Source organism: Triticum urartu, chromosome 5A (assembly GCF_056163025.1).
Source record: "Triticum urartu cultivar PI428250 chromosome 5A, HENAU_Tu73, whole genome shotgun sequence".
NCBI classification, from domain to species: domain Eukaryota; kingdom Viridiplantae; phylum Streptophyta; class Magnoliopsida; order Poales; family Poaceae; genus Triticum; species Triticum urartu.
The window spans coordinates 307,358,633-307,376,909 of NC_141877.1; the positions used below are offsets into that span (position 1 = coordinate 307,358,633).

At 46.8% G+C, this 18,277-nt stretch overlaps 1 protein-coding gene across 1 annotated transcript; it reads right to left on the minus strand.

The window, feature by feature from the left end:
* Positions 1-11,579: 11,579 nt before the first annotated feature.
* On the minus strand, positions 11,580-11,969 carry LOC147971169 (uncharacterized). Its single transcript, XM_087523848.1, has one exon. The coding sequence runs from the start codon at positions 11,967-11,969 to the stop codon at positions 11,580-11,582; it is 390 nt and encodes a 129-aa protein (XP_087379974.1).
* Between the last annotated feature and the right edge of the window lie 6,308 nt (positions 11,970-18,277).

Genomic DNA, 18,277 nt, shown 5'->3' on the forward strand with positions numbered 1-18,277 from the left:
AAAATCTTGTCAAGGTATGTACTCATTGAAAAAAAACTTATCAAGCGTTTTGATCTATCTCTATAGATCTTGGAGCTCAATATGTAAGCAGCCTCACCGAAGTCTTTCTTTGACAAACTCCTTTCAAACACTCCTTTATGCTTTACAGAATAATTCTACATTATTTCCGATCAACAATATGTTATTCACATATACTTATCAGAAATGCTGTAGTGCTCCCACTCACTTTCTTGTAAATACAGGCTTCACCGCAAGTCTGTATAAAACTATATGCTTTGATCAGCTCATCAAAGCGTATATTCCAACTCCGAGATGCTTGCACCAGTCCACAGATGGATCGCTGGAGCTTGCACATTTTGTTAGCACCTTTCGGATTGACAAAACCTTCTGGTTGCATCATATACAACTCTTCTTTAATAAATCCATTAAGGAATGCAGTTTTGTTTATCCATTTGCCAGATTTCATAAAATGCGGCAATTACTAACATGATTCGGACAGACTCAAGCATAGATACGAGTGAGAAACTCTCATCGTAGTCAACACCTTGAACTTGTCGAAAACCTTTTGCGACAATTCTAGCTTTGTAGATAGTAACACTACTATCAGCGTCCGTCTTCCTCTTGAAGATCCATTTATTCTCAATTTCTTGCCGATCATCGGGCAAGCCAACCAAAGTCCAAACTTTGTTCTCATACATGGATCATATCTCAGATTTCATGGCCTCAAACCATTTCGCGGAATCTGGGCTCATCATCGCTTCCTCATAGTTCGTAGGTTCGTCATGGTCAAGTAACATGACCTCCAGAATAGGATTACCGTACCACTCTGGTGCGGATCTCACTCTGGTTGACCTACGAGGTTTGGTAGTAACTTGATCCGAAGTTACATGATCATCATCATTATCTCCCTCACTAATTGGTGCAGGAGTCACATGAACAGATTTCTGTGATGAACTACTTTCCAATTATGGAGCAGGTACAGTTACCTCATCAAGTTCTACTTTCCTCCCACTCACTTCTTTCGAGAGAAACTCCTTCTCCAGAAAGTTTCTGAATTTAGCAACAAAATTCTTGCCTTCGGATCTGTGATAGAAGGTGTTCCCAACAGTAACTTTTTGGGTATCCTATGAAGACACACTTTTCCGATTTGGGTTTGAGCTTATCAGGATGAAACTTTTTCACATAAGCATTGCAACCCCAAACTTTGAGAAACGACAACTTTGGTTTCTTGCCAAACCACAGTTCATACGGTGTCATCTCAACAGATTTAGATGGTGCCCTTTTAACATGAATGCAGCTGTCTCTAATGCATAACCCCAAAACGATAGTGGTAGATCGGTAAGATACATCATAGATTGCACTATATCCAATAAAGTACGGTTATGATGTTCGGGCACACCATTACATTGTGGTGTTCCAGGTGGCATGAGTAGTGAAACTATTTCACATTGTTTTTAACTGAAGGCCAAACTCGTAACTCAAATACTCTTCTCTATGATCAGATCGTAGAAACTTTATTTTCTTGTTACGATGATTTTTCACTTCACTCTGAAATTCTTTGAACTTTTCAAATGTTTCAGACTTATGTTTCATCAAGTAGATATACTCATATCTGCTCAAATTCATCTGTGAAGATCAGAAAATAATGATACTTGTCGCGAGCCTCAATATTCATCGGACCACATACATCAGTATGTATGATTTCCAACAAATCTGTTGCTCGCTCCATTGTTCCGAAGAACAGAGTCTTAGTCATCTTGCCCATGAGGCATGGTTCACAAGCATCAACTGATTCATAATCAAGTGATTCCAAAAGCCCATCAGCATGGAGTTTCTTCATGCGCTTTACACCAATATGACCTAAACGGCAGTGCTACAAACAAGTTGCACTATCATTATTAACTTTGCATCTTTTGGTTTCAATATTATGATTATGTGTATCACTACGATCGAGATCCAACAAACTATTTTCATTGGCTGTGTAACCATATAAGGTTTTATTCATATAAACAGAACAACAATTTGTTCTCTTACTTAAATGAATAACCGTATTACTATAAACATGATCAAATCATATTCATGCTTAACGCAAACACCAAATAACACTTATTTAGGTTCAACACTAATCCCGAAAGTATAGGGAGTGTGCGATGATGATATCAATCTTGGAACCACTTCCAACACACATCGTCACTTCACCCTTAACTAGTCTCTGTTCATTCCGCAACTCCCGTTTCGAGTTACTACTCTTAACAACTGAACTAGTATCAAATACTGAGGGTTTGCTATAAACACTAGTAAAGTACACATCAATAACATGTATATCAAATATACTTATGTTCACTTTGCCATCCTTCTTTTCCGCCAATCACTTGGGGTAGTTCCGCTTCCAGTGACCAGTCCCTTTGCAGTAGAAGCACTTAGTCTCAGGCTTAGGACCAGACTTGGGCTTCTTCACTTGAGCAGCAACTTGCTTGCTGTTCTTTTTGAAGTTCCCCTTCTTCCCTCTGCCCTTTTCTTGAAACTAGTGATCTTGTCAACCATCAACACTTGATGTTTTTCTTGATTTCTACCTTCGTTGATTTCAGCATCACGAAGAGCTTGGGAGTTGTTTCCGTTATCCCTTGCATATTATAGTTCATCACGAAGTTCTACTAACTTGGTGATGGTGACTAGAGAATTCTGTCAATCACTATCTTATCTGGAAGATTAACTCCCACTTGATTCAAGCGATTGTAGTACTCAAACAATCTGGGCACATGCTCACTAGTTGAGCGATTCTCCTCCATCTTTTAGCTATAGAACTTGTTGGAGACTTCATATCTCTCAACTCGGGTATTTTCTTGAAATATTAACTTCAACTCCTGGAACATCTCATATGGTCCATGACGTTCAAAACGTCTTTGAATTCCCGATTCTAAGCCGTTAAGCATGGTGCACTAAACTATCAAGTAGTCATCATATTGAGCTAGCCAAACGTTCATAACGTCTGCATCTGCTCCTGCAATAGGTCTGTCACCTAGCGGTGCATCAAGGACACAATTCTTCTGTGCAGCAATGAGGATAAACCTCAGACCACGGATCCAATCCGCATCTTTGCTACTAACATCTTTCAACACAATTTTCTCTAGGAACATATCAAAATAGACACAGGGAAGCAACAACGCGAGCTATTGATCTACAACATGATTTGCAAAATACTACCAGGACTAAGTTCATGATAAATTTAAGTTCAATTTAATCATATTAGTTAAAGAACTCCCACTTAGATAGACATCCCTCTAATCCTCTAAGTGATTACGTGATCCAAATCAACTAAACCATAACCGATCATCATGTGAGATGGAGTAGTTTTCAATGGTGAACATCGTTATGTTGATCATATCTACTATATGATTCACGCTCGACCTTTCGGTCTCCGTGTTCCGAGGCCATATCTGCATATGCTAGGATCGTCAAGTTTAACCTGAGTATTCTGCGTGTGCAAAACTGGCTTGCACCCGTTGTAGATGGACGTAGAGCTTATCACACCCGATCATCACGTGGTGTCTGGGCACGACGAACTTTGGCAACGGTGCATACTCAGGGAGAACACTTCTTGATAATTTAGTGAGAGATCATCTTATAATGCTACCGCCAATCAAAGCAAGATAAGATGCATAAAAAGATAAACATCACATGCAATCAATATAAGTGATATGATATGGCCATCATCATCTTGTGCTTGCGATCTCCATCTCCGAAGCACCGTCATGATCACCATCGTCACCGGCGCGACACCTTGATCTCCATTGTAGCATCGTTGTCGTCTCGCCAAGCTTGTGCTTCCACGACTATCACTACCGCTTAGTAATAAAGTAAAGCATTACATCGCGATTCCATTGCATACAATAAAACGACAACCATAAGGCTCCTGCCAGTTGCCGATAACTCGGTTACAAAACATGATCATCTCATACAATAAAATTCAGCATCATGTCTTGACCATATCACATTACAACATGCCCTGCAAAAACAAGTTAGACGTCCTCTACTTTGTTGTTGCAAGTTTTACGTGGCTGCTACGGGCTTAAGCAAGAACCAATCTCACCTACGCATCAAAACCACAACGATAGTTTGTCAAATAGACTCCGTTTTAACCTTCGCAAGGACCGGGCGTAGCCACACTCAGTTCAGCTAAAGTTGGAGAGACAGTCGCCCGCAAGCCACCTGTGTGCAAAGCACGTCGGGGGAACCGGTCTCGCGTAAGCGTACGCGTAATGTTGGTCCGGGTCGTCTCGTCCAACAATACCGCCGAACCAAAGTATGACATGCTGGTAGGCAGTATGACTTATATCGCCCACAGCTCACTTGTGTTCTACTCGTGCATATAACATCAAACCATAAAACCTAGGCTCGGATGCCACTGTTGGGGAACGCAGTAATTTCAAAAAATTTCCTACGCACACGCAAGATCATGGTGATGCACAACAACGAGAGGGGAGAGTGTTGTCTACGTACCCATGCAGACCGACTGCGGAAGCGATCACACAACGTAGAGGAAGTAGTCGTACGTCTTCCCGATCCGACCCATCCAAGCACCGTTACTCTGGCACCTCCGAGTTCTTAGCACACGTACAACTCGATGACGATCCCCGGGCTCCGATCCAGCAAAGCGTCGGGGAAGAGTTCCGTCAGCACGACGGCGTGGTGACGATCTTGATGTTCTACCGTCGCAGGGCTTCGCCTAAGCACCGCTACAATATGATCGAGGTGGAATATGGTGGCAGGGGGCACCGCACACGGCTAAGGAACGATCTCAAGGATCAACTTGTGTGTCTAGAGGTGCCCCCTGCCTCCGTATATAAAGGAGCCAAGGGGGAGGGGTGCGGCCAGCCCTATGGAGGCGCAGGAGGAGTCCTACTCCTACCGGGAGTAGGACTCCCCCCCCCCAATCCTAGTTGGACTAGGATTCCCCGAGGGGGAAAGATAGAGGGGGGGCCGGCCACCTCTCCTAGTCCTAATAGGACTAGGGGAGGGGGGAGGTGTGCAGCCCACCTTGGGCTGCCCCCTTCTCCTTTCCACTAAAGCCCACTAAGGCCCATTTAGCTCCCGGGGGGTTCCGGTAACCTCCCGGTACTCCGGTAAAATCCCGATTTCACCCGGAACACTTCCGATATCCAAATATAGGCTTCCAATATATCAATCTTTATGTCTCGACCATTTTGAGACTCCTCGTCATGTCCGTGATCACATCCGGGACTCCGAACAACCTTCGGTACATCAAAATGCATAAACTCATAATAACTGTCATCGTAATGTTAAGCGTGCGGACCCTACGGTTCGAGAACAATGTAGACATGACCAAGACACGTCTCCGGTCAATAACCAATAGCGGGACCTGGATGCCCATATTGGCTCCTACATATTCTACGAAGATCTTTATCGGTCAGACCGCATAACAACATACGTTGTTCCCTTTGTCATCGGTATGTTACTTGCCCGAGATTCGATCGTCGGTATCCAATACCTAGTTCAATCTCGTTACCGGCAAGTCTCTTTACTCGTTCCGTAATACATCATCTCACAACTAACATCTTAGTTACAATGCTTGCAAGGCTTATGTGATGTGCATTACCGAGAGGGCCCAGAGATACCTCTACGACAATCGGAGTGACAAATCCTAATCTCGAAATACGCCAACCCAACATCTACCTTTGGAGACACCTGTAATGCTCCTTTATAATCACCCAGTTACGTTGTGACGTTTGGTAGCACCCAAAGTGTTCCTCCGGTAAACGGGAGTTGCATAATCTCATAGTTATAGGAACATGTATAAGTCATGAAGAAAGCAATAGCAACATACTAAACGATCGGGTGCTAAGCTAATGGAATGGGTCATGTCAATCAGATCATTCAACTAATGATGTGATCCCGTTAATCAAATGACAACTCTTTGTCCATGGTTAGGAAACATAACTATCTTTGATTAACGAGCTAGTCAATTAGAGGCATACTAGTGACACTCTGTTTGTCTATGTATTCACACATGTATTATGTTTCCGGTTAATACAATTCAAGCATGAATAGTAAACATTTATCATGATATAAGGAAATAAATAATAACTTTATTATTGCCTCTAGGGCATATTTCCTTCACTTATTGACACTGATTATTACCAGGATGACACAGGAGCCAGCCAAGCAGTTGAAGAAGAGGTAACTATTATTTCCTCCGACTTAGAACTTTTGCCAAGATAGAAACTTCGGCGAGTAACCCGGAAAGTAAGGTTTTCACACCCCTTGGCTTATTTAGATCCTCACTTTCTTTTGAAATGACAGCAACACGAGAATCGACGTCAAACCCGGACTAGTGAAGGTGACGAGCTGTCCTCCAGCTTACCAAACAACCCCGCTCCTCGAAAACATCGAAATGAGGTTCTTTTTAACTTTAAACTCTTTCCACCCGTCGCGAGTCTTATCTGCCTTCCTCCTAACTCTATTGAACCAACTGACCAGGAGCTTGCTCGTTCCTCCTCTGGCGACTCATCGCAAACCGAATTGCCGGCTTTTAGAACTGCCCCTGGGTAATGGCAATTAATTTTACTCTGTACCTCTTTATACTCTTAAACTTGTACTGACTTGTCATAAACCGTGTAGTGGTCAAGCAAATCCTCACAAGAAGGCAAAAGTGATCAAGCCAACTGAGGCGCCTGAAGTTGCTGAGCCGGAGCAACAAGTTTCTGCGTCTGACGTTTCTGACAAACAACCGGAAGATTTTGTTTCGGACCCTGCACCTGAAATTCCTGACCTTTCCCATGACCACACGGATGTCAATCCTACGCCCACCGAGTCATCCAACCCACTTAAGCCGCCAGAAGAACATGGTGAATACGTTATGATTACTGGCACCAGCTTCCAAGAACTGGGACGTCCAACTGTCTTGGCCAAACACTCCGTGAAGGATGAGTTCATTGAGAAGCGGAAATTGAAACTTGACATCGCTGATTATTCTCAACTGTCCGTCAATGAAGTATTCTCTGGTTATCTTAACATAGTTCATTCCAGTCGCGATCTTGAGATTGACATGGTGAAACAGATGCACCAAAAATATGAGGTATGACATCCGGCTTACATAAGTTATGTATATCCTACTAGCCCCCAAGTCTTCTGATTATGATAAGAATGAATAATCTGTAGACTTAGAAGAATCATAAGCTTCTGTCCTAGACTCCCTCCAAGTCTGGTTTAAAATTAAACCGGAGGCTGCAATAGCGTAATTTTGCATTCGTAGTCCCCAAGGGCCAGTTTAATCAGTATGAATGAGTCGGTCCTATTTATCACTGTGTAAGAAAAAAGAGCTTAACTACATAGCCTCCATGAGTCGGCTGAGACTGTTTACAGCACATCCGGCGCATTATAACAAAGATACAAGCAATATGCATTAGCCCCCAAGTGCCAAGTAGTGTTGCTTGCAAAGTGCTTGGGACTTTATTTATAAGAGCCGTTTCTTTGAAAAATTGTTTTGACAGACATTAGCCCCCAAGTGCCAAGTAGTGTTGCTTGCAAAGTGCTTGGGACTTTATTTATAAGAGCCGTTTCTTTGAAAAATTGTTTTGACAGACATTAGCCCCCAAGTGCCAAGTAGTGTTGCTTGCAAAGTGCTTGGGACTTTATTTATAAGAGCCGTTTCTTTGAAAAATTGTTTTGACAGACATTAGCCCCCAAGTGCCAAGTGTTATTGCTTGCAAAGGACTTGGGACTTATATTGTTGTAATCCGCCATAAAATATGTTTGATAAATCTGTGTTGCATGTAGGCTGCTACTGCTGAATTGGAATCTCAACTGAACGATGCCAAGACCCGGCTGGTGGCTCAAGAAAATGAGACCCGGAAAGCTGAGTCGAAATTCCAGTTTAGTTTGGCTGAATCGGAAAAGTTGAAGACCAACTTTAAGGCGGAGAAAAGGACTTGGCTTGAAGAAAAGACTGCTTTAACGCAGCGGGCCAAGAAAGCAGAAGCAACTCATCAGGATGTGACTACTGGGCTCTCCGTCTTAAAACATCGTGTATCTCAGATGGTTTCTACTATCTTCGGTGAGTCGCCTTGTTATTCATCCAAAGTTAGTACTTGCCACAATAATGTAAGCCGCCATTTAACCAATCTGTAACTTACTCAGGTCCCCGAAGCAGCAACCTTAGCCAAGACACACTTGTGAAGCTCAAGGCGGTCTATACTCTTGTCGAGCAATTGTATACGAGAGCTTCTTGTCGAGCAATTGTATACGAGAGCTCAACGAACATTGGCTACCATCTCCCCGGCTAATCAAGGACCCAATATGTTAAGCGATGTGCTGAAGAAATTATCAATCTTGCCCATCAGGATTCAAGAGATAAAACGGTCGTGTGCGAGAGCCGGTGCCGTGACGGCCTTGAGCCGTGCTAAGGCGTGGGTACCGGAGTTAGATCTGGCTGATGTAGCTAGCGGATATCCAAGTCTGAAGGAGGATGTACTTCTTTTGATCAACATGACTTCGTGGCTTGTGTTAAAGCAATCCGTCCTCATGCGACAGTCGTTGCCGAAGAAACCAACCTCTCTAAGTATCATCCAACTTACGACACAGAGAATCAGAAGATGCATACGCCTGCATACAAAGTGATGGACTTAATCCCGCCGATTCGTAAGCACACTATCGCTCCTGAAATTGACCCATCCAATCTGATTGACAACGAAGCTGAATTCTTTGCCTTGCGTAGCTTTGATTGGTCCAAACCAAACTTCCAGACGGCGAAGGAGGAAGAAGAACCGGCAAGGGATGAACCGGAGGCCTCCCAACGGCAAGGTCAAGAAGATTGAACCGCCGTGCGATTTAGAGACTTGATCTTTGGAAAAACACTTGATCTCCTTTTGGCCCATGGAGCCATGTAATAGGGTAGTTAAAACTTGTCGTTGTCGTGCCATCATGCATGTTTCTGTTGTGCGTAATACTGCTGATCCACCGGTTTAAAAAAATTATTCTGGGTATGATAGCCTTTGATTTATGCATATTTGAATTATTATTATCTTGCACACAAAGAAAACACAAGGGCCCTGGCGGCTTACCACCGGGCGGGTCATGATACCCAATTAAAGCCGCTGGGGACGACATAACCAGAGCTGGTCTGACAACTGCTAAGTAAAACGACATACCTGTAGTATATACTTAAACTACCTGCTTATCAGCTTCGTGAAACTGAGAGGTGTTAAAGTTATACCTCCAACCATAGGATTCATCACGCTTTGGCGATTTAGAGTCTGTCCTTCTGACTGGTTGTATAAACCCAAAATATGCTTCAAATATGAGCCATAAACGGGATAGCTGCGCCCGACTTACAAAAACCAGAAAACAACGAAAAAGCCAAACACAAATAAGAAATCAAAAGAGAGAGGCTTTTGTAGGCTGCCAAGCCAAAGTGTCTTCTTCAATGAAACTAGCCCGAGCCACTGGATTATTCGTGCTGTCGTGATCCTAACTCATAGTGTGCGCAATCGACATTTGAACCCTGGAATAAGTCTGGTCTTGCTCAAAGACTTATCAGGAGTACGCGGGGCCAGAGTAACAGTATCATAAGCTGATTTATCCAAGTTCCAAGGAAGGCGGCTTATGAAGCCTGGATCCATCCTGACTATCTGTAAACCGTGCTCTCGCATGACAAGCTGCCATTTGAACCTTAATCGAGCTCAGATCTTGGTCAAATACGCCGTAAAGACTGATCGTTAAGAGTTCGGCGGGTCAATCAGGATGACCTGATGGAGTTGAAGCAGCTGGTGTACAGGTAGGATGACCCGGCCAGAGTTTGTTCTCTTTGGTCGAATACACCTGTTTTTGAACAAACCTGGTCAAGAGGGTAGTAACGCTATGCTCTCTTTGGTCGAATACGCCTATGTTTAAGCAGGAAGCCCCCAAGTGACATACTTACAAGTGTGGCGTTTGAGCCGATCAAGAGGGTACCGACAGCTATGTTCTCTTTGGTTTATATACCTATGTTTGAACAGGAAGCCCCCAAGTGACCTTATGAGTTTTGGCATTGCGCCGATCAAAAGGGTACCGACAGCTATGCTCGATGAGCAGGAAGCCCCCAAATGACCATGTAGGTTTTGGCATTGCACCGATCAAGAGGGTACCGAAAGCTATGCTCGATGAACAGAAAGCCTGCAAATGATCTTCAGGGACCTATGTTTTAGCTGTGTTGTGCATCCAACTCTCTTTGGTCCCTGAGGTTGTGGGCGTTGAGCCTCTTAAATGATGATAAAGACTCAGCTTCGAAGAAGTGAAACGATAGAGGCCCTAAATTGTCAGGGATGCCGGCTTTATTATACTGCTTATAATATATACATCAGATAACTATGTACATCGTGAGAGCCGGAGGCTCAAGTATAGTAGGGTCGAAGATGAGCAATGTTCCACGGCCGACGGGTCTCCTCCTCCGATGTGCGTGAGTCCTTGTTGTCTTGAACGTCGATAAGGTAGTATGACCCATTATGCAGATTCTTGCTGACCACAAAAGGTCTTTCCTAGGGTGGTGATAACTTATGCATATCTATCTGATCTTGGATGAGCTGGAGCACTAAGTCGCCTTCTTGAAAGGTTCTGGTTTTAACCCGGCGGCTGTGATAACACCGTAGATCTTCCTGGTAAATCGTCGAATGAGCCGCCGCAAGATCACGCTCTTCATCCAATAGGTCAAGTGCATCTTGATGCGCCCTTTCATTGTTAGCTTCAACATAAGCCGCCACCCGAGGTGAGTCGTGACAGATATCACTAAGGAGAACCGCTTCTGCCCCATAAACCATGAAGAAAGGTGTGTAACCCATAGACCTGTTGGGGGTCGTGTTGATGCTCCATAACACTGAGGGTAACTCCTCCACCCAGCAACTCGGCGTTCTCTGCAAAGGAACCATAAGCCGGGGCTTGATACCTCGCAGAATCTCCTAATTTGCTTGTTCTGCCTGTCCATTGGATTGAGGGTGAGCCACAGAGGAAACATCAAGCCGGATGTGCTCCCGTTGAAAAAATTCTTCCATAGCGCCTTTAGAAAGATTAGGGCCATTATCTGTTATAATGCTATGTGGAAAGCCAAAACGGAAGATCACTTTCTTCATGAATTGAACCACCGTTGCCGCATCACACTTACTAACCGGCTCTGCTTCGACCCACTTAGTAAACTTATCCACCGCCACCAAAAGGTGGGTCTTCTTATCCTTGGACCTTTTAAAAGGTCCAACCATATCAAGCCCCCAAGCTGCAAACGGCCAAATAATTGGAATCATTCTCAATTCTTGAGCCGACACATGAGCTCATCGTGAAAATTTCTGACAGCCGTCACATCTTCTTACCAAATCCTCTGCGTCAGCGTGAGCCATCAACTAATAGAACTCGTGACGAAAGGCCTTGGCTACAAGAGATTTAGAACCGGCATAATGACCACAATCTCCTTCGTGGATCTCTCGTAAAATCTCACAACCTTCTTTAGGAGAAACGCAACATTGAAACGCCCCTGTTACACTGTGATGGTGCAACTCCCCATTGACAATCGTCATCGACTTAGACCACCGGGTTATCTATCTGGCCAAGACTTCATCCTCTGTCAACTCACCCCAGGTCATGTAAGCCAAATACGGAATCATCCAATCAGGGATAAGATGAAGAGCCGCCGCCAATTGCGCCTCCGGATCAGGGACAACAAGATCCTTCTCTGTAGGTATTTTAACAGATGGGTTAAGCAAGATGTCCAGAAACATGTTAGGTGACACCAGCTTCCGCTGAGACCCTAGCCTACTTAAAGTATCAGCCGCCTCGTTCTTCTGGCGATCAATATGCTCAACTTGGTAACCCTTGAAGTGACCTGCAATGGCATCAACCTCTCGTCGATAAGTCGCCATAAGTGGATCTTTGGAATCCCAAGTACCAGAAACTTGCTGAGCCACCAGATCTGAATCGCCAAAGCACATCACCCGGCTTAAGCTTATCTCCTTAGCCATCCGAAGACCATGGAGTAAGGCCTCATACTCAGCCGCGTTGTTAGTACATGGGAACATTAGCCGGAGAACATAAGAAAACTTGTCACCTCGCAGAGAGGTTAAAACAACTCCAGCCCCCGAGCCCTCCAACTGTCTGGATCCATCAAAGTGAATAGTCCAATATGTGTTATCCGGCTTTTCCTCAGGTGACAGCAACTCTGTCCAATCATTGATGAAATCCACAAGTGCTTGGGACTTGATGGACGTGCGCGGTACATACTTTAAACCATGAGGACCAAGCTCAATGGCCCATTTAGCAACCCGGCATGTGGCTTCCCTGTTTTGGATGATATCTCCTAAAGGATCAGAACTAACCACGGTGATGGGATGACCCTGAAAATATTGCTTAAGCTTCCGGCTTGCCATGAAAACCCCATACACAAGCTTCTGCCAGTGTGGGTACCTCTGTTTGGACTCGATAAGTACCTCACTGATGTAATAAACCGACCGTTGGACCGGGTACTCCTTGCCTGCCTCCTTTCTTTCCACCACGATGGCTACACTAATAGCCCGGCTATTAGCAGCCACATATAACAACAGAGGCTCTTTATCAACAGGGGCAGCAAGCACGGGCAGCTCAGCCAGCTATTTCTTCAGATCCTCAAACACTTGATTAGCAACATCACTCCAAACATAGTGATCTGTCTTCTTCATCACCTGATAAAGGGGAATAGCCTTCTCACCCAGCTGGCTTATGAACCGGCTCAGAGCCGCAATACGACCTGCCAGACGCTGAACATCATTAATACACGTCGGCTTAGCCAATGAAGTAATGACTTTGATCTTCTCCGGGTTAGCTTCAATGCCTCTGTTAGAAACCAGGAAACCCAAGAGCTTGCCTGCTGGCACACCAAAGACACACTTAGCCGGGTTTAGCATCATCTTGTAGACCTGGAGATTGTCAAACGTCTCCTTCAAATCATCAATCAGGGTCTCTATCAGTGTCAAAACCGGCGGATCTCGGGTAGGGGGTCCCGAACTATGCGTCTAGGCCGGATGGTAACAGGAGGCAGGGGACACGATGTTTTACCCAGGTTCGGGCCCTCTTGATGGAGGTAAAACCCTATGTCTTGCTTGATTAATATTGATGATATGGGTAGTACAAGAGTAGATCTACCACGAGATCAGAGAGGCTAAACCCTAGAAGCTAGCCTATGGTATGATTTTATGTTATGGTTGTTGTCCTACGGACTAAAACCCCTCGGTTTATATAGACACCGAAGAGGGTTAAGGTTACACAAGGTCGGTTACAAAGGAGGAGATATCCATATCCGTACTGCCTAGCTTGCCTTCCACGCCAAGTAGAGTCCCATCCGGACACGAGACGAAGTCTTCAATCTTGTATCTTCATAGTCTAACAGTCCGGTCAATGGAGATAGTCCGGCTGTCCGGAGACCCCCTAATCCAGGACTCCCTCAGTAGCCCCTGAACCAGGATTCAATGACGATGAGTCCGGCACGCAGTATTGTCTTCGGCATTGCAAGGCGGGTTCCTTCTCCGAATACACCGCAGAAGAATTTGAATACGAGGATAGTGTCTGACCCTGCAAAATAAGTTCCACATTCCACCGTAGAGAGAATAATATTTTGGCAGCATGACGTTACATCATGGACCGGTGATTATTCGAACCGTTTCTTTTAATCAGCCCCGCACATAACGCGAGGAAGTTTTTTGACATGTCTTGTCAAAGCAGAGATCGTGTCCCCTTATTATGGGATTCTCATCAATACGGGCGTGGGTTACCCAACCGCGCCATCAATTGCGGCGCTTGAGGGATAAGCAAGTTTTACCAGGCAAGTGGGGACGCTCAGTTTCGTCCGCCCATATAAAGGGATAAGGATTCACCTTTCTATCCACGCCTTCTTCCTCCCTTACCCATTCGTTTTCGCACACTCGAGCTCTAGCGCCCAAGTCCGCACTTCCCACCTCAACCTTCTCCAATCATGTCCGGAGCGGGAGGCAAGTGGATGGTCTCCTCCGTCACGGAGGGAGACATCAAGAAACTGAGGAGAGCCGGATACCTGCCAGGACGACATCGCGCACCGGCTCCCAGATGAGGGGCAGCTCATCCCACCCCTAGGCCCCATGAGAGGGTAGTATTCCTCACCCATTTCCTCCGCGGACTGGGGTTCCCTCTCCATCCCTTCATCCGGGGGCTCATGTTTTATTACGTCTTGGATTTCCACGATCTGGCCCCAAACTTCATCCTCAACATCTCAGCGTTTATCGTCGTGTGCGAGGCCTTCCTCCGCATTAAGCCCCACTTCGGCTTATGGCTGAAGACCTTCAATGTCAAGCCGAAGGTGGTGGGCGGCCGCCAGGCAGAGTGTGGAGGTGCCATGGTGGGCAAGATGCCCAACATAACATGGCTCGAGGGCTCCTTTGTGGAAACCATAAAGGGGTGGCAATCGGGGTGGTTCTATATCACCGAGCCGCGCGACCCTGCATGGGCAGCGGCCCCCGAGTTCCGATCTGGCATCCCCACGCGGCTCACCTCCTGGAACGATAAGGGCCTGTCCTGGGGTAGTTCGAAAGAGCTGACCGGACTCCAAACATGTATTCAAAACATGGTGGACAAGAAGCTCAAGCTTGTCAACATAGTCCAAGTTATGCTCATCCGCCGGATACTCCCATGCCAACAACGGGAGTTCAACTTGTGGGAGTTCAATCCGACGCATCATCGAACTCTGAACAGGCTCTTCGACACGACTCATGAAGACGCCTGGAGGGTGCTTTTCAAAAGTGCCGATGTCCCTCCCCCTATTACTGAGGATCGCGGATTCAGCGCGAAGCGCCAAGCCAGTGCGGTAAGCTGCTTTACCTTTCATAGGATACTTATTTTTTTTATATAAATTGACTCTATGCGGGATCTAAACTCCCGTACCTTTGACAGGACTGGCAGAAGATGGCCGGACAGATTGACTGTCTGGCTCCTTTGCCTGAAGGCCCCGCAGACGCTCTTCTGGCGAAGATGCTGACTCCGGCCCCTTATAAGGTGCCGGAGAAGACCAAGAAGGCCAAGGGAACCCGAAAGAGTTCCCGATGCCAGGCGTCGTCGGACTCACCGTCCGATGACTCTGCGGCGCACTCTTCCCCTGAAGACGAGGAAGAGGAAGAAGAAGATGCTCCCCCACCAACTGGGGGAGACAAGAAAAGGAAGGCCGCCCCAACTGGGGAGGCCGGAGGGTCCAAGAAGGGAAGGACTCTCCTTCCGGACAGTTCTACTGGCGCTGACAAAGGCGAAGACGAGTGGTTGCCCAGGGTCAAGCCCCCGGGGAGATCGTAAGTATTCGGATACCAGAGTAACTCATAGGATTCCTTTGTCGCACTGCTTTCCCTAACGCCGAACGCAATTATGCAGGCCGCCACGAGCCAGTATCGATGTATCATCGGACGGCTCCTTGGGCTTGTCGGACATGGATAGCGATCCAGTCCCGACAGCCACCTCCCCTCATCCTGCCGACGACGCCGAGGTGTTGTCTCAAGAGGCACCGGATCGAGGGGAAACAGTCCTGGAGGCGCCTCAAGGCGACCTTCCGGACTCCGGGAGCCGCGGGGATGGGACCCCCGAGAGCTCCGAGTTCGGCCCTCCGCCAAACACCGCGTCGGACCCTCCAGCGGTTTCGGGCTCGGGCAGGCGGTCTCCTTCTAAGAGGGGCAAGACGCCTGTGCCGGTGACCTCTGTCCATCCAGAGGCACCGGACAATCTGCTGGAAGCGCTTCGCAACGCTTCCATCGACGAGGAGCACCGCACTATCATGAGTGCGGTCATCCAGAAGGTTCAGTCCGCCAAGAGCGGATTGACTGAAGCCTGTGCCAGCCTTCTAACAGGCTTCGAGGTAAGTGTTTTAAAATGTAGTAGAAATATTATCGCATAGACAGTAGCCCCTGATGCTTTGTTCGGTGTTCAAAAAGAAAAGCCGAACAGTGGATCAAATAATATCGCAGGAGTCTAACATAAGTATGTCAATATGCGTATGCAGGCTTCGCTGCTGGCATCCGCCGCACTGACTGCGGAGGTCGCCGTGCTGAAGCAGGACCTCGAGGGGTCTAGGAAAGAGCTCGGCCTTGCTAAGAGGCAGCTCGAGGAGAACAAGGGTAAGTAGTACCCCGTCTATAGATATGTATATATAAAAAAGGACGCGATTGCAGAATGATAGAATCATTGTATGTTTGCCAGGGGCCAAGACCGAGGTGGCGACCCTGAAGCAAGAGCTAACCGAGGCCGAAGATAAAGCGGCCAAGGAGCGCACCGAGCGAGAGAAGCACGAGGCTCGGGTGGGCGAGGTGCAACAAGAGCTCCAGGATCTCGTGGCGAAGCACGAGGCGTTGGAGCTTGACTCAAAGACGCGGGAGTCTGAGCTTGCCGCGGCCCTTGAGACTGTAAAAAGTGCCAAGGCCGAAGCCTAAAAGGCCCTCCAAGCGATCGACACGATGAAGAAGATAGCGGCGGGTAAGGCTTTCTATATGCAAAGCAAGCATGTAAAAGTAAATTACCGATTACTTGCCCGAATCCGGAGCTCTCCAAGAGCATTCGCAAATCTGCCCCACAGTGTGTTCGATGCCGCACAATTTTACCAAGCCGAGGACGGAAGCTCGATGGAGAAGCTGTTCTAGTCTCAGTATGCTGAGGCTGAACATCCGGTGCCGATGAGCGACCAGCTGAAGCAGATGGTCGAGCTACATAAGGCGGCCGATCAGGCCATGAAGAGCTTTATAGTCCGGCTGTGGCCTGGCGACGCTCTTCCGAACAGCTTCTTCGGCCTGGTGAGGCGGCTTGTGGATGCCTGCCCGCGGCTGGAGGTCGTCAAGCGATCTGTCTGCATTGAAGGTGCACGCCGGGCTTTCGCCCGTGTGAAATTGCAGTGGGTCAAGCTAGACACCATGAAGCTGATCAAGGAGGGGCCGCCGGAGGGCAAGGAGCACCGCCACCCCGAGATGTACTACGAGGGTGTTCTGCCAGGTGCCCGTCTTATCGCAGATGAGTGTTCAAAAGATGTAATATTTGAATGAGACTTGTTCGTTTTATCCTGTATGTATGAAAACTTGTTTCATATGCGCTATGCAACACATATTGGAATTTAAAATATTACCTTCTGTTTGGCTGTTTATCCAATCTGAGAGATGGCTAGTCCTCGGCTTCTGCCCCCATGCCACGAGTGCTGGGGTGTTTGGGATAAACCTGAGCACTCTTGTTCCCATGTTTGGGTCCTTCGAGGGAGGTGCTCAGCACAACGAACAAGGCAACCAGACTAATAATGCTTTATCACTCTCACTTAGCCATAGAATTCTATAATTTTAAATTTCGGCGAAGCCCCTGGTATTCAGAAGGCCGAATTCGGGGCGCGATACACGCATGTAAGCCGGACATGGCCGGCCCCTCGCCCTAAGTGGCATAAGTCTTTAGGGACTCGAAAAACCTCGCCGAACAGCGACCAGTCTCCCGCCTTATCATGACAGTCAGTTTTAGCTTTCTCTACTGAGGTGCTAAGCCCGGCAGAACCGGGGCACAATCGCAGTAGTTGTCCTAGCGGTACCTTAGCCGATAGAGAGGAACGTAAGGTACCAAAACATAGGAGCCGGGCAAACCCAACATTTGACCAAAGACATGATTCGGAGCTGATGCATATAATGCTATAAGTTCGGGGTGCCGCACTTGTGAAAGTGTTCAGACTTTTCACACTGCATTGTGGGGTACGTAAGCCCCTGGTGTTTTGGCCGTACCAGAGTGTACGGTTGCAAGGCGTCATTAATGAACATATATATATATAACAGAATGCAATAATAGTCGTAATGTCATGTATTGTTTATTAAAAAATTGCGTTAAAGCAGAGTGATACAGATAGTGCGATAAGCAAAGAGTAGGACTAAGTCCCTTCCAAGGGAAAGCTGAGGAATGATATTAAATTGAATATTTCACTCGTTACTGTAATCAACCTGGGAATTCCGTGGTATGACGTAGCTGTCTGCCTCCTTGGTTGCTGCATCATGTGTTTGGCAATAGTGCTGCCGGACAGTGTTTCCAAAGATTAAGGTCCTGAAAGAAAAAGAAAAATAACCAAACGGGAAGCCCCTAGTGCGGTTTAGGCCACGTCTTGGGGCGTGCCGCAGTTGTGCCCCCTCCCCACCTGTGCCCATGGTATTTTTAATGCGTAATTATGTACGCGCGGCACGAATATCGCCATTGGGCTGGGATTGGGGTGGCCACCGTATTGCTACGCGAGCTCAGATCGCACCAG

Bases quoted from the DNA above. Each gene is read 5' to 3' on its own strand.
- LOC147971169 (XM_087523848.1), bottom strand. From the start codon at position 11,969: ATGTGCTTTGGCGATTCAGATCTGGTGGCTCAGCAAGTTTCTGGTACT.